Genomic DNA, 16,703 nt, shown 5'->3' with positions numbered 1-16,703 from the left:
ATTAAAGAGGCAATATCTTACACACTTCTACAGAACATGACATATGACAACGTCCGTTATTTACTGAAGGGGTTATTTTTCTCTTTTTCTGTCACTTTAAAATAATCTATATATTCCTACTGAAAATCACCGATTCACAAAGATCACAAACATTCGTGTATTTTTACATACTCTGTGATGTATATGTACCAAATGTATAACTTCCCATTGTAAAACTTTTAATACACAGACTGAAACTGTATATTTTCAAGTAATACCTGACAATGCTGGGCTGATCAGATAGTGGTGTCCCCCATGGCATATGCATTGGGGGCACATGCAGCCATGTTGATGATGGAAGACTAGTATGGTGTGGAGGAGGAGATATTTCACCAAACATGCTGTTGTCAAGGTTTTGATAACCAGGCACAAACTGCATGTTTTATATAATGAACAACACCTGAAAATGAAATAGAAAAAACATATCACAAATGTCAAGAACAGAGAATGAAAAACAACATGATAAATGCTGAGTCACAATGAGAAATCAAATAAGAGATCACTAAAAATAAGAGTCCATCAATTGGCATAAACAATGTAGGACCACTGATCCACTGAAAAAACAGATATTACATAAGCATAGTTATTACAATGAAATAGAGAACTAAAAATTGAATTCAAATGTACTGCATTTCATTCAAATACGGACAAGCAAGTCAGAATTTTCACTTGTCACATTTGGAAATTATGCCCACCTTCTGTACAACTTGGGGGAATGTATTACACTCAATTGGCTCTATGGATTTCCCCCGGCACTTCCAATAAGGTAATCTGGCACAACTTTGTATATAAAAAATCAAATTGTCACACATCAGATTTCACATTCAACTAAAGGGGATTGCTGTAGTTATCAGCACTGGGCCTTCCAAGTGGATGTTCCTGAGAATGATTGAGTAAGAGGATTCAGAAAGGCTGGGTGTAGCTTGAAGAGGATGGATTGCAGACAGGTTGATATCAGGACACTAGACAGATCATTCATGAGAGTCTTCTGTGTCTATTCGGCAAGGGAATATGGTGGTCTGGAAGGACTTTGTGGCTATGTACATAGACATTGCAGTTAAGTAACAATTGGAGCCATCAAATCTGTAAGGGGATATCCGTGTTTTACAAAGGAACCATGCCTACTAACAATGCCATTACCAATTTTGTGAATTAGGCAAGACTTAGCCAGAAATGAAAGTGACAGATGTGGGAGCTCCAGATGGCCAACCATTCACGAAAAATAGCATTTACGATGTAGGTTCGGTGAAGCATATGGCATTTATGATTGCTCTGTGTCCAGGCACAGGTTAGCATGAGGGAATGAGTGCAGAACAGTACTCAAAGGTTTGTGGACTCTAGTCCCTGTGCAGAAACTTTTTTCCAATTTTTAGGTAACTTGCACTGCAAAGAAACTGAAAAAATGTTCAGTACATTGCATTTATTAATATTTTTATAAAGTCATGAAAAGTAATTTTTTTACTGGTGCGATGAAGTTCTACACACAGGAGAACAAATTTCTTTTCTCTCATGGGGAGTCAAACAAATCTACAATTATATGATCAGATTTTTTTAAAATGAAGGAGAATTACCTTCATGTCAGTATTAAAAAGTGTCATCCCCCCAATGCCCCCCACTAGTGCAACCCAGCAATGTATATTTTTATCATCAGATAAAGTTTTTGATCAAATAGCTTCAACACTGCTCTTATCTAAAAGAAACACACCACACAAAGAGTGCATCAAATTACATTCAATTTTTTATCACCAGGTACCCTTGCCAATATATTTCTAAATACAGAATGAAATTTTCACTCTGCAGTGGAGTGTGCACTGATATGAAACTTCCTGGCAGATTAAAACTGTGTGCCGGACTGAGATTCGAACTTGGGACCTTTGCCGTTCGCGGGTAAGTGCACTACCACTGAGCTACCCATGCACAACTCATGATCCGCCTTTACAGCTTCAATTTTGCCATTATCTCGTCTCCTACCTTCCAAACTTCGCAGAAGCTCTTCTGTGAACCTTGCAGAACTAGCACTCCTGGAAGAAAGGATATTGCGGAGACATGGCTAAGCCACAGCCAGGGCTCTGCAATATCCTTTCTTCCAGATTGGAATAATTAAATCCTTCTTGAAGTCTGAGGGTATTTCACCTGTCTCATACATCTTGCTCACCAGATGGAAGAGTTTTGTCATAGCTGGCTCTCCCAAGGCTATTAGTAGTTCTAATGGAATGCTGTCTACTCCCGGGGACTTGTTTCAACTTAGGTCTTTCAGTGCTCTGTCAAATTCTTCACACAGTACAATATCTCCCATTTCATCCTCATCTACATCCTCTTCCCTTTCCACAATATTGCTGTCAAGTACATCACCCTTGTGTAGACCCTCTATATACTCCTTCCACCTTTCTGCTTTCCCTTCTTTCCTTAGGACTGGTTTTCCATCTGAGCTCTTGATGTCCATACAGGTGGAGGCAGTATCTATCTTACCCCTAATGATATATCCCTCTACATCCTTACATTTGTCCTCTAGCCATATCTACTTAGTCATTTTGCACTTCCTGTCGATCTCATTTTTGAGACTTTGTATTCCTTTTTGCCTGCTTCATTTACTGCATTTTTATATTTTCTCCTCGAATCAATTAAATTCAGTATCTCTTCTGTTACCCAAGGATTTCTACTAACCCTCATCTTTTTACATACTTGATCCTCTGCTGCCTGTCAGTTTACAAGCCTAAATCTCATCATTTGCGGTAGTTGCTACTGTTTTGTTTCAATATGAAGAAAACAGCGGCCAAGTCTCATTGGACACTCAAGTGCATATGGTAAGGACGATATTAGTGAAAGAAGGTGTAGCGAGTGGTTTCAACGCTTCAAGAATGGTGATTTTAACGCTGTAGACCGGCATCGTGGTGGAAGAGAGAATGTTTTCGAAGTTGCAGAATTGGAGACATTGCTGAGTGAAGACTCGCATCAAACTCAAGAAAAACTGGCACGATTAGTGGGAGTGACACATCAAGCCATTTCAAAATATCTCAACACTATGGGCACGATTCAGAAAGAAGGAACTTGGGTCTCTTGTGAGCTGAAACCAAGAGACATTGAACGATGTTTGTGGGTTTGTGAACAGTTGCTTCAGAGGCAAAAACAGAAGGGATTTCTGCATCACACTGTGATCGGGGACAAAAGAAGGGTTCATTACAATAAACCTAAATGCAAAAAATCATGGGGATATCGCGGCCATGCTTCCATGTCGACTGCCAAACCGAATAGTCACAGCTCCACGATCGTGCTCTGCATTTGGTGGGACCAGCTCAGCGTCGTGTACTATGAGGTATTAAAACCATGTGAAACAATCACAGGTGCTCGTTATCGAACACAATTAATGTGTTTGAGCAGAGCATTAAAAGACAAATGGCCGCAAAACAGAGAGAGGCACTATAAAATGATTTTGCAGCACGACAGCATTCGACCCCATGTTGTAAAAAAAGAGGTCAAAACTTACTTGGAAATGTTAAAATGGGAAGTCCTACCACACTTTCCATATTCTCCAGACATTTCCCCCTCTGACTATCACTTGTTTAGATCAGTGGCACATGGGCTGGCTGACCAACACCTCCAATCTCATGAAGAAGTTACAAACTGGATCCATTCATGGATCGCTTCAATTTTTTCAATGTGGGATTCATACACTGCCCAAAAGATGGGAGAAAGTAATGGCCAGCGATGAAAAATACTTTGAATGATACATGTGTAACCAATTTGTTTCATTAAAGACTCAAATGATGGGAAAAAACGGCGGAAGCAAAGTTGTACACCTTGTATTTTGTTATTCATTATTAAACCTAATCCTTTATTACCCCTATTTGATTTTGTATTTATAACCCTGTATTCACCTGATCAGAGGTATTGTTCTCCTGAGACCAAACTTCACTAATTCCCACTACATCTATCTTTAACCTGTCCATTTCCCTTTTTAAACTTTCTAACCTACCTGCCCAATTAAGGAATCTGACATTCCATTCTCCGATCCATAGACACTAGTTTTCTTTCTCCTGATAACGACGTCCTCCCGAGTAGCCCTGCCCGGAGATCTGATTGGGGGGACTATTTTACCTCCAGAATATTTTACCCAAGAGGACGCAATTCATCATTTAACTATACAATAAAGCTGCATCCTCTCGGAAAAAATTATGACTAGTTTCACCTTGCTTTCATCCGTTCGCAGTACCAGCACAGCAAGGCCGTTTTGATTAATGTTACAAGGCCAGATCAGTCAATCATCCAGACTGTTGCCCCTGCAACTACTGAAAAGGCTGCTGCCCCCTTTGAGGAACCACACATTTGTCTGGCTGCTTAACAGATACCCCTCCATTGTGGTTGCACCTGCAGTACAGCTATCTGTTTGCTGAGGCACGTATGCCTTCTGATCAACAGCAAGGTTCATGGGGGTAGTAGAAATCTATCCTTTCATAATATTGTCATTATTCCATCCTGAATTTTCCATTGTTTGATTTTGCCAAAAACATGCTAGGAGCATTGGATGTCTTATCTTTATGTAATGGAGCAAATTAGGAAACTGACTGCTTATTTTACACATGTAATGTAAATCTGTGAAATAACATCGTAATCTACCTGAAATGTATGTCTAGAACTGATGAGACTATTTGGAGCTATAATGGAGATGAGTAAGTTCAACTGGATGTAGTTACTTTTGATTGTAATATAGAAAAATCAGTAACAGCAATCATGAAAACAATGTCTGGTATGATATAAAAGAACTGTAGTCAGTTTGCTAGGGCACTGTTGGTCAGAGGTCTTTCGACTCACCACCTATGTTGCTGTGTGCAATAAATCTACAATGAGAAGTATAATGGCTTAGCTGCCTATTCTTTCACGTTACACACCGATTGAAACTAAAATGTGAATCCAGTTCTCAGCAAGAATTCCAGGACAATGAATAGATCTCGAGTTAAGTATTCTGAATCACACCATCCAAACAGACTGATTATCTTTCACTGACTTTCTAAATTCAATAACTCTACGTAAATTCATTTCATTTAAACATGAAAACATTATGTCACAATGTGGTTGAAATAGCAGGGAATTAAACAAAGTTAACTCAAAAGGCTGCTACGCATGTGTCACAGTTTGATAAACTGAGAACAGCACTGCTTTGACACCAGCAGCAGCCATTTCCATCGTCATCTGTGATGTTCATTAACAGAAGACTATTCCATGGCAGTCTTATTACAAATATTTTCTGGGGCAGTTTTACTTTGCCCACCCTATTTTACAAAGTATATACTCCACCAAGTAAAACGAGGCAGAACAGAAGTTAAATTACTGAGCACAATAGTAATTTGGAACATCAACAGATATTAACAAAATAATTAAATAAGTTACAATGTCAGTGAAATCAGACGTTGTAAAATAAAAAGATAGTGTAGTAGGCCGAATGAAGAAATAAAGGGAGCTGTAATCAAGATTAGTTTTTGAAAAACAAAATAAAAAAAACTTTATTTACTAATGAAAAATATACAGATAAGCCATTTATAGCTGTTTGTGGGTGATATGGCTCTGCTGATTAGGCAACCCATGGATTAACAGAATGTCCCCAGAACAATTACTCCAACAAAGAAAACTTAATTTGGTGCAATAAACAAGTCATAACAATGTATCCCAAAAGTTGGAGAACATCAGCACACCTAGACGTTAACAATAACTGCTAGCCAAGTACAAAAATGATGCTAGGTTACAATACTGTAAGAAACTTTTATCCCTCACAGACACGGTTTCATCCTAACTGTTCAAGTTTTCAAGCATTTGTATATCTGCTAACAGTGTGAGCTTAAAATCAAGAAATGAAAAAATAAGCCTTTTGAAACTAAAATAATAAGTTTGCTGCAACATCAAAACCCAAGCAAAGGAGGGAAAGCAGAAAGGTGAAAGGAGTACATAGAGGGTCTATACAAGGGCGATGTTCTTGAGGTCAATATTATGGAAATGGAAGAGGATGTAGATGAAGATGAAATGGGATATACGACACTGCGTGAAGAGTTTGACAGAGCACTGAAAGACCTGAGTCGCAACAAAGCTCCGGGAGTAGACAACATTCCATTAGAACTACTGATAGCCTTGGGAGAGCCAGTCTTGACAAAACTCTACCATCTGGTGAACAAGATGTATGAGACAGGCAAAATACCCTCAGACGTCAAGAAGAATATAATAATTCCAATCCCAAAGAAAGCAGGTGTTGACAGATGTGAAAATTACCGAACAATCAGTTTAATAAGTCACGGCTGCAAAATACTAACACGAATTCTTTACAGACGAATGGAAAAACTAGTAGAAGCCGACCTCGGGGAAGATCAGTTTGGATCCCATAGAAATGTTGGAACACGCGAGGCAATACTGACCCTACGACTTATCTTAGAAGCTAGATTAAGGAAAGGCAAACTTACGTTTCTAGCATTTGTAGACTTAGAGAAAGCTTTTGACAATGTTAACTGGAATACTCTCTTTCAAATTCTGAAGGTGGCAGGGGTAAAATACAGGGAGCCAAAGGCTATTTACAATTTGTACAGAAACCAGATGGCAATTATAAAAGTCGAAGGGCATGAAAGGGAAACAGTGGTTGGGAAGGAAGTGAGACAGGGTTGTAGCCTCTCCCCGATGTTATTCAATCCGTATATTGAGCAAGCAGTAAAGAAAACAAAAGAAAAATTCGGAGTAGGTATTAAAATCCAGGGAGAAGAAATAAAGACTTTGAGGTTTGCCGATGACATTGTAATTCTGTCAGAGACAGCAAAGGACTTGGAAGAGCAGTTGAAGGGAATGGACAGTGTCTTGAAAGGAGGATATAAGATGAACATCAACAAAAGCAAAACAAGGATAATGGAATGTGGTCGAATTAAGTCGGGTGATGCTGAGGGAATTAGAGTAGGAAATGAGACACTTAAAGTAGTAAAGGAGTTTTGCTATTTGGGGAGCAAAATAACTTATGATGGTCGAAGTAGAGAGGATATAAAATGTAGACTGGCAATGGCAAGGAAAGCATTTCTGAAGAAGAGAAATTTGTTAACATCGAGTATAGATTTAAGTGTCAGGAAGTCGTTTCTGAAAGTATTTGTATGGAGTGTAGCCACGTATGGAAGTGAAACGTGGACGATAAATAGTGTAGACAAGAAGAGAAGCTTTCGAAATGTGGTGCTACAGAAGAATGCTGAAGATTAGATGGGTAGATCACGTAACTAATGAGGAGGTATTGAATAGGATTGGTGAGAAGAGAAGTTTGTGGCCCAACTTGACTAGAAGAAGGGATCAGTTGGTAGCACATGTTATGAGGCATCAAGGGATCACCAGTTTAGTATTGGAGGGCAGTGTGGAGGGTAAAAATCATAGAGGGATACCAAGAGATGAATACACTACGCAGATTCAGAAGGATGTAGGTTGCAGTAGGTACTGGGAGATGAAGAAGCTTGCACAGGCTAGAGTAGCATGGAGAGCTGCATCAAACCAGTCTCAGGACTGAAGACCACAACAACAACAACAACAACAACAACAACAAAAAGTCTGTTGGTACGGTACACTTTCCCACATCTGTGATATCAAAGTCCACTGCTGGCTAACATTTTACACCACATTGTTCCACCCTGAGTGTTGCAACATGCTTGGCTTCTTCTTAAAATGCTGTCCACAGTGGTATGAAGACCTCACTGCTCAAGCCTGTCCCACTCTTTGAGGGCTACCCTCCTGTGATCATCCAGTGCGTGACAAGTATTCTACATCTACACTCTGAAAACCATTGTGACATCCATGGTAGAGGGTACATCTCTTTGTACCACTTGTTACCATTTCTTCCTATTCCATTCACACATGGAGTGTGGGAAGAATGATTGTTTGAATGCATCTGTGCATGCAGTAATTATTCTAATCTTATCCTCATGACCCTTACGTGAGCAATACATTGGGGGTGGTTGTAGATTCCTAGAGCCATCATTTAAAGCTGTTTTTGATACTTTTTTCCAACAGACTTTCTCAAGATAGTTTATGTCTATCATCAAGTGTCTACCAGTTCAATTCCTTCAGTATCTCTCAGAAACTCTCTCGTGGATCAAACAAACTACGACCATTCGTGCTGCCCTTTTCTGTGTATGTTCAATACCTCCTGTTGGTCCTACCTGGTATGGGACCCACACACTTGAGCAATATTCTAGAATAGAACACATGTCTGATTTGTAAGCAATCTCCTTTGTAGACTTATTGCACTTCCCCAGCATTCTACCAATATACCGAAGTCTATCACCTGCTTTACCCATGACTGAGCTTATGTCATCATTCAGTTTCATATTCCCACAAATTGTTAGACCCAAGTATTTGTATGAGATGGTCAACTATAATCAGAGGATACTACTATTTTCTTTTTTTTTAAAGTGCCCAGTTTTACATTTCTGAACATTTAAAGTAAGTTCCCAGTCTTTGCACCACTTTGAAATCTTATCAAGATCTCACTGAATATTTATACAGCTTCTTTCAGATAGTACTTCATTGCAGATAACTACATCATCTACAAAATGTCTGAGGTTACTATTAATATTGTCTGCAAGATCATCAATTTTCAACATGACCAGCAAGGGACCCAACACACCTCCCTGGGGCACATCCGAAGTTACTTCTACATCTGAAGATGACTCTCCACCCAACATAACATGCTGCACCTTCCCTATCAGAAAGTCCTCAAGCCAGTCACAAATTTCACCTGATCTGGCATGGTTTCCACAGGGCCTTCGAGCTTTGTTCAGTTTTGAGGATTTTAACTATTTCTCAACACCACTGACACTAACATTTATTTCACTCATATTTTCAGTGGTATGAGTATTAATTGGTCCAATTCTCATGGGTTTTCCTTTGTAAAGGAACATCTGAAAACTGAGTTAGACATTTCAGATTTTGCTTTCATACCCTGAAGTTCAGCTCCTGTCTCATTTGCTAGGGACTGGACAGTAATCTTCGTGCCACCAATAGCCTCTACACACAACCAGAATTTCTTTGGGTGTTGTGGAATAGCATCTGACAATATTCTGCTATGGTAGTCACAGTAGGCATCATGCATTGCTCTCTTGACAACCAAATGTGTTTCATTCCTGCAAGATGCACTGCAAATTTAAGCTGGTTCGGCCCGTCACCGAAATGTTGACTATACGAATGGACAACAGGTACCAATACTGTGCAACCCTCAAATAACCCATGACAGCAATGATAGGAATCCTATATTCATCTATGAAACTGACACAAAACAAGGTCAAACCATGTCCCTACTGAACCTGGGGGATACAAGCCCAAGGCATGAATTGATATCTGGCTGCAGCCCCATTCTTCAATACCGTTCAGCAAGTGACAGATAAGTATTTCTCATGTCACTGAAGAAAACCTGACATCACTTATCCACATTCCATTCTAGGTGTTCCCTTCCCCACCACAACAGTCCTGATGCTGAGAGTTTGTGGCTGCTCTTCATTATGGTCACTTACATGTCACATTGATCATAGAGAGATGACTGTATATTGTCTGGGTTGACACATCCCTCCCAGTTACCTCCAAAAAAGACAGTGCACACAATTCTCAAGGCTGTCAATTCAACTAAGTACCTGGGTGTTAAAATTACGAACAACTTCAGTTGGAAAGACCACATAGATAATATTGTGGGGAAGGCAAGCCAAAGGTTGCGTTTCATTGGCAGCACACTTAGAAGATGCAACAAGTCCACTAAAGAGACAGCTTACACTACACTCGTTCGTCCTCAGTTAGAATATTTCTGCGCGGTGTGGGATCCTTACCAGGTGGGATTGACGGAGGACATCGAAAGGGTGCAAAAAAGGGCAGCTCGTTTCGTATTATCACGTAATAGGGGAGAGAGTGTGGCAGATATGATACGCGAGTTGGAATGGAAGTCATTAAAGCAAAGACGTTTTTCGTCACGGCGAGATCTATTTACGAAACTTCAGTCACCAACTCTCTCTTCCGAATGCGAAAATATTTTGTTGAGCCCAACCTACATAGGTAGGAATGATCATCAAAATAAAATAAGAGAAATCAGAGCTCGAACAGAAAGGTTTAGGTGTTTGTTTTTCCCGCGCGCTGTTCGGGAGCGGAATGGTAGAGAGATAGTATGATTGTGGTTCGATGAACCCTCTGCCAAGCACTTAAATGTGAATTGCAGAGTAGTCATGTAGATGTAGATGTAGATCCACTGCATTCTCTCTGGGGCATGTACAAGGTCTAATTTGTAGGTAGTTGTCATCAGTTGGTGCCATTCATGGGGAGCAACCACTACAGAGCACACCTTCAATGTTTCATGTGTGACAACAGGGGTTGAATGTTTGAATGACATCACTGTGGTGCATGCCAATTTAAGAGGTAACTTCTCATGTTGACAACCCTTCTCATGGTAAAGTAAGTGTATATACAGGGCCTGGATCACACCTAACTCAACACTAAACACACAAATGAGCCAATTCACAAGGCAATCTACTGAATTATTCTGAGAATGTGGGTTTGCTTTAACCTCCATTACACATGTGGCTGTTTTTCTGCCAACAGCACACTGGGCCACAGCATGTACTGGAAGAAGATGCACATGACCTATACCTCCATACAGAAAGCCGCAAGTACATAGAACAGAGCAATGGTGTGTTCAAAACAATGGCACACAGGGCTCGCACCCTCTCTGATAGTGAAAATCCCAATTAACGTAACATCTGACAACTGTGTACCAAAATGAAAACTGTTAAAATGAGTGGCAAGTTCATAGAGTCCTCCATCCTGCACTTACTGTAAAACCATCATAAATAGAAGAGGAACCTCAGGAGGAAGATGCCATTGTGTTTATTCCTTTAGGTGGTGTATTATACAGAGATATGGGACTAATTCTCCATGAATACTAAGTGGAGACAGACTTCCACCCACCAGCTAAAAGATGGTCACTCCTCGGTAGTATCGACAATGACCTCAGATTACAGAATTACGGTATGTATCAGATACCCTTCCAATGTGGCGAGACAGGTATAAATAATATTATGAAAAGAGTAAATTGCAATTCACCATATAACAGAACAACAAAAGGACTACTAAACACGCAAGCTTTCAGTCAGAAGGCCGCCTTCTGAAATACACAGAAAACACACACACACACACACACACACACACACACACACACACACACACACACACATGCAAATGCAGCTCACAAAGATATGACCACTGCCTCTGGCTGCTGGGGCCAGAGACAGTGGGGTCATTCCATGTTAAAGAGACTTTGTGACAAAAAAATTAAAATGACAATATTACAAATATAACCTTAAAAATGCCAAGTTAAAAGTACATTTGTTCATTGCAAAATAATCATGAACATGAAAAAATTAAATTTCTACCTTCACTAAGTGTTTAAAGTGCACTACTCTATGGCACCACAGAGAGGTATGTTTTATGCTATTTCCAGATGAGTATAAGTTGTGTTATCTATGGCTGATTGTTCTATTGTTGCAAAGAATATTGAAGTCAACATTGTTATAGCTCAAAATAATTCGTTTTGTTGAAGTAAGGTAATTGCATTTCTTTATTTTGTTAGTTTTATAATATATATGCAGCTTGTAACACCCGTAACAAAAAAGATACAAAAGTTTAATTTGTAATCTAGTAAATTTGTTCTGTACAATACCTTTCTGTAAAAGTGAGGTTATGCACATGTTTTACAATATCATACCATTACATGGCATTTTGAAATCTTATTTAACACTCTTACAGCTGTTACAGGTGTTACTAATTTTTGTTTCGGGTGTTACTTAACACATGTGTAACACCCGTAACTTGAATTGGAAGGTTTAATGCCACCTTCATCTTTAGTAGGCCTAGGCCCTACATTTAAATTATAACCAAAGGGTGTTATTATGAATGAAAAAAGTTTTTTTAACTATGTTTATTACATATGAAAACAGTTTTAGGCATGAAAACTAAAATTTTTATTCCTCTGCATACATTAATTTAAGCACTACACCTACATTATAAAAGTTTATTAGAGCATTAACCTGACTCAACTGACGTTCTCCTAGAATGTTAATTAAGCCCAAAATTCTTTAGATTACATATAGTTTATGTTTTCCATTCTAACTTTTCCAAGAACAGCAATATTTCTAACCTCAGTTTTAAATTTTATATAGGCCCAGTAAACTGCTTATTGAGGCAAATTCTAGTCATTCATAAGAGCCTATGTTTAACAATGTACTGTGCTTGGCAGTTCAAAAACAAATATACTCTGTCCAATCTATGTTATTTTGAGAGAGATTTTGGACTGACAGTTGAGTGGAATTTTTTGCTAGTTCACATGGTAAAGGAGCCATGGATGGCATTGGAGGTGCACTGAAGAGGAGCATGTGTACAGCTGTTAGATCTAGGAAAATTATTATTAACAACACAATTGACTATTATGACTACACTCTGAAGAATTTTTCTAAAATTAAGGTATTATGGGTTGATAACATAACAGTGGAGCATAACAGTCCTATTTCGGATGAAAGGTGGAAAAATTTACAAGGGATTCCTCAAATTCAGGGCTGCCATCACTTTTGGCCTTATAACACGACTGATTTGCTGGTTTCAAAAACAGCAGAGTCATTAATGACAAGGGTGTCAGTATTTATTACTGAGGAGGCCAAAGTTAAAACATTACTGTTTCACTATCTGAATCACAGGACAATATTGGAAGTGCTTGTGAGTTAAGCTTAACTAATAAAATTGAAAAGTCTGATTTAAAATTTGGGTTATTTGTTTTGGTTGACATTCCAAGTGACAAAAAGAAGCCAACCCTATCCAAAATTCAATACTGTTACTTGGGAATCTGCCAGAGTGAGGTTGATGAAGAGGAGGATGTGAAAATAATGTTTCTGAAGTCAGTAGGAAAAAGTAAAACACTTTTTAAACTAGATGAAACTGATGTTTGTTTTGTGAAATTCAGTCAAGTACTATCTAAGATAACAACACCAGAAATCAAACAACAAGGTAACCGTTTGTACTATGACTTCAATTTTGAGTTGGATGTTGCTGAAAAAGATTACTAATAAGTTTTTAAACCTATCAATAATAAGAAAACATTTTTGTCATAAATTTGTTAGGCCTACAAAATGAGGCAAATGTAAGTAATGATATCTTGGCCCAGTTGTGCTTTAAGACTGTAACAAAATTTTTTGTGTAATAAATAGCTTTATCCTTCAAATATGTTTTCTTAAGTACACACTTATTCCATATAAACTATAATACTTCTTTTCTTTTTATGTAATTGTAAGAGGTAGATTTATTCCTTTAAGAATGAAACCTGATGCATCTATGTAACACCCGTAACAGCAAAAAATATATAAATACTGAGTTATGATGTCCAAAAAAATAAAAATTTATATTTCAAAATAAAATCTGGGGCAATACTTCTTAACAGTTGTTTTACAAGAATAAAAGCTTCATCAAGTTTGCAGAAATTAGAGAATTCCCTAACTCATAACAGGGGCCAGGTCTACTTTTGGTAACACCCGTAACACTACTTTTTTGATTAATAACCAGGAGAACAATAAAACAATTCCAGTATCAATATTTATAACATGAAATATAATGTAAGCCTTAAAAGTTTTCAATATTAAATCCAACAAATATTTTTCCTTACATTATTTTTCCTGATTTTAAGGTGTGTACATGTAACACTCGTAACTATGGAATTGCCCAATGGTCATGTGTGTGTCTACTTCAGGAGAATGCCTTCTGACCAGAAGCTTATGTGTTTAGTGGTCTTTTTATTGTGTCTGTCTGCAACTCAATGTCTATGCTATATAGTGAGTAGCAATGTATCCTTTTCATAAAATTGTCAAGACATACATAGGTCAGACAATGCGGAATGTCAAAGGTTGTTGTCAAGAGCACCAAAGATACATCAGATTGCACCAGACTAAAAGGTCAGCAGTTGCGGAACATTCCCTATCAGAAATTATATTGAACGGATTTCAAAAATATCAAAGTTGTGACACAGGTGTCGAACTCCTGGGACTGGGTCATTAAACAATCCATCAAGAATTGAGTATGAGAATTGGTGATTAATGCTTTGGTGCAGTTGTTCGCTGCAGTGGATAGCTGTTAATGTCACTCATTTGTCATTTTTAATCAGTCCTGAAGCTGCAAATGCATGCAGTTCCTTTTGTGGATACACTCTACCAGTGCAATGCTCTGCATGTATTTGCGGTCTCAGGATTGATTTAAAACACCAAGTAAACAACATTAAACAGCTGTCCGCTGCAGAAGAAAACTGCATTACAGGGTTAAAAAGAGGAAGGTGATATCCCACAACAAACTGTGAGGCAGGCAGAGGAACAGCAGAGGTGCTGCCAGAATGTATTCGTGGTTGTGAACCGAAGGTGGAGCAATGTGTCGGCAGAAAGAATTGGGGAGTAATACTGGGAGCAGATGATGGACAAAGCAGCATGTTGGAAGGAAGGGGAGACAAAAGCAGAATGCTGGCCTCTAATCAGGCATTTCATCAGCATATCAGATAGCAAAGTGGTCGCTTGCCAAAATATTGTGGCCAATGAACACTAAAATCCTGCCATTCACCCATGGCCTATTTTGTTAACACCAACAGCGTTTTCTAAATGTTCTCCTCTTTCAGGTGCCATCAAACTCCTTTCAACTGATGACCAACATAGTAGTAAACTACCGAACTGGATACACAATACTCATTATAATCACAAACTTCACACATTATAAAATAAAATACACTTCCTGCAATCATAAAACTGATGTTAGATGAAATGAGAGGAAAAATTGTTCCCATGTAGCTTTACAAGAAAATGGGAAAATTCAATAAATTAATATAAAATTAAAAACAGATTGGCCATAAGGAGTGCACACACTTCTACTGAAGAAAAGCATGCAATGAATTGCACACTGAGAAATTTGCAGTACAAACGTTGTCTTAAAAGAAAATTAAAATAAAAAACAAATGACATGGTAGAAATAAAAACACCGATTACCTCTCAGAGCCTTTAAGAAATTTTATATCACCCAATGTATGATTCTATGTACACTTTAACTGCATTAACATTAATTGTTCATTATCTCAATCATTGGTAAATAGTAGTGCACAAAATGTTAATTCTGCCTGTTAACAACTTCTCCTGCAGTTATAAAATTTATATCGTTAAATTACATCGCATAATCATCAGAACTTAGGTTTAATTACAAGAAGTGTTGTGCACGGATGTAACTAAAATGCGTTAGTGCGAACATTTACACCATGGACCATTCACCGAAACTTCTCTGAGGAATATTTTGTTATTACTTTGTTTATTATGCTCCATTGTGTCCAGTATAAATGAAACAGGAGTTTCGTAAAATAAGTTTTAATTACAAAGAAAAAAAATTGATAAAAGAACATTGCGCGTCGCCAACAATTCTGTCATGTTTCCTGGATCACAAGCTGTATAGGCCTACTTTTCCACATTGAAAGGGTGTCAACAAGCAGGAGAGAAGATTAAGCAAACACTACAGCAGCATCAATCAGCATTACCTAATTACCAGAATTCCAGTGGTTGAGCAACTACTCCATCCAATACACTAAAAACGCGAAGTTACTGAAATTATTGAAATGAAATAGCCCGACTGGGTTCGCGCATGACAAATATGAAACTTTTACTTTTACAATACAAATACTTTTAGAATACCGCCGGTTAGTTGGAATTATCAATTACACTTCTGAAAAAACACAGCAGCCGGTTGACAAACCAACACTCATAAACGAACGATTGTGACGCTAAGTGTAACATTACGTTAAAGCTACAATAATGTTCGCACAGGAATTATTGTGGGTGTCTTACGTCTTCAAACTGCTGCAGCTGACTTTCAACAGATATAGTGAACTACAAGTAAACAAATTTAGTGGTTTAAATAGCACATTCACAATGCGTTTACTTTTCCAGCTGACACAACGTAAACATCAACGACTTATTATGACAAAGTCGCAAATATCTCTGGTTGCAGGTCCCCCACTTCTTTGCGGAGCCATAGAGCTTTCTACATTATTCTAGATGTCGAAGCTCGAAATGACTACCCATATCGTATCCCTGACTTTTTGGACAAATGTTTCCCGTACTAGTTACACTTATCTTATACACAAGCAAAATAAAAATAGAATGAAAATGTTCGTAATTCCAATGTTTCACAAGTCAAAAACAAATCACGAGTAAGGAACCAACAGTAATATTCTTCATGGATCCGAGAAGTAATAAAGTATGCGATCTAACTGACCGTCACTGAACAGGAAAACTATTGCCTGAACATCAACTTATTAATTTTTGTTATACTGGAAAAGCTAAACAACTCTGTTCTGAAGATTTCTACATTTGTCAAAATTTGATATCGAAAAAACAGCAAACTTTACACAAAATTACTGAATTTTTATTAGTTACTCTCTCCGATTTACTTAGACGTTTCTCTACATAAAAAAGTCACAGATAACATTATAATAACTACACTGTGGAGGTTAATGTGCGTATGTCTTTTTTTTTATAATACGACAAAATGTTGCATTTACAAATAAATATGTAACCACGTCTCTTGGATGGGTGATTTGTTTTACTCAAAAAGTCTTCAGG

General features: G+C 38.1%; 1 protein-coding gene across 1 annotated transcript in view; it reads right to left on the bottom strand.

The window, feature by feature from the left end:
* LOC124711239 overlaps nt 1–16,181 on the bottom strand; it is a 101,348-nt gene extending 85,167 nt beyond the window's left edge. The window contains exons 1-2 of the mRNA XM_047241199.1: nt 15,927–16,181; nt 258–439 (exon numbers count right to left, since the gene is read on the bottom strand). Coding sequence (XP_047097155.1) covers nt 258–418 — 161 coding nt within the window. The 5' untranslated portion in view covers nt 419–439; nt 15,927–16,181. The remainder of the gene's footprint in view (nt 1–257; nt 440–15,926) is intronic.
* Nucleotides 16,182–16,703: the final 522 nt, after the last annotated feature.

This window comes from Schistocerca piceifrons, chromosome 8, assembly GCF_021461385.2.
Source record: "Schistocerca piceifrons isolate TAMUIC-IGC-003096 chromosome 8, iqSchPice1.1, whole genome shotgun sequence".
In the NCBI taxonomy this organism is placed as follows: domain Eukaryota; kingdom Metazoa; phylum Arthropoda; class Insecta; order Orthoptera; family Acrididae; genus Schistocerca; species Schistocerca piceifrons.
Note: the sequence above shows the minus strand (reverse complement) of the source record. Positions and strands in the feature narration are given on the sequence as shown.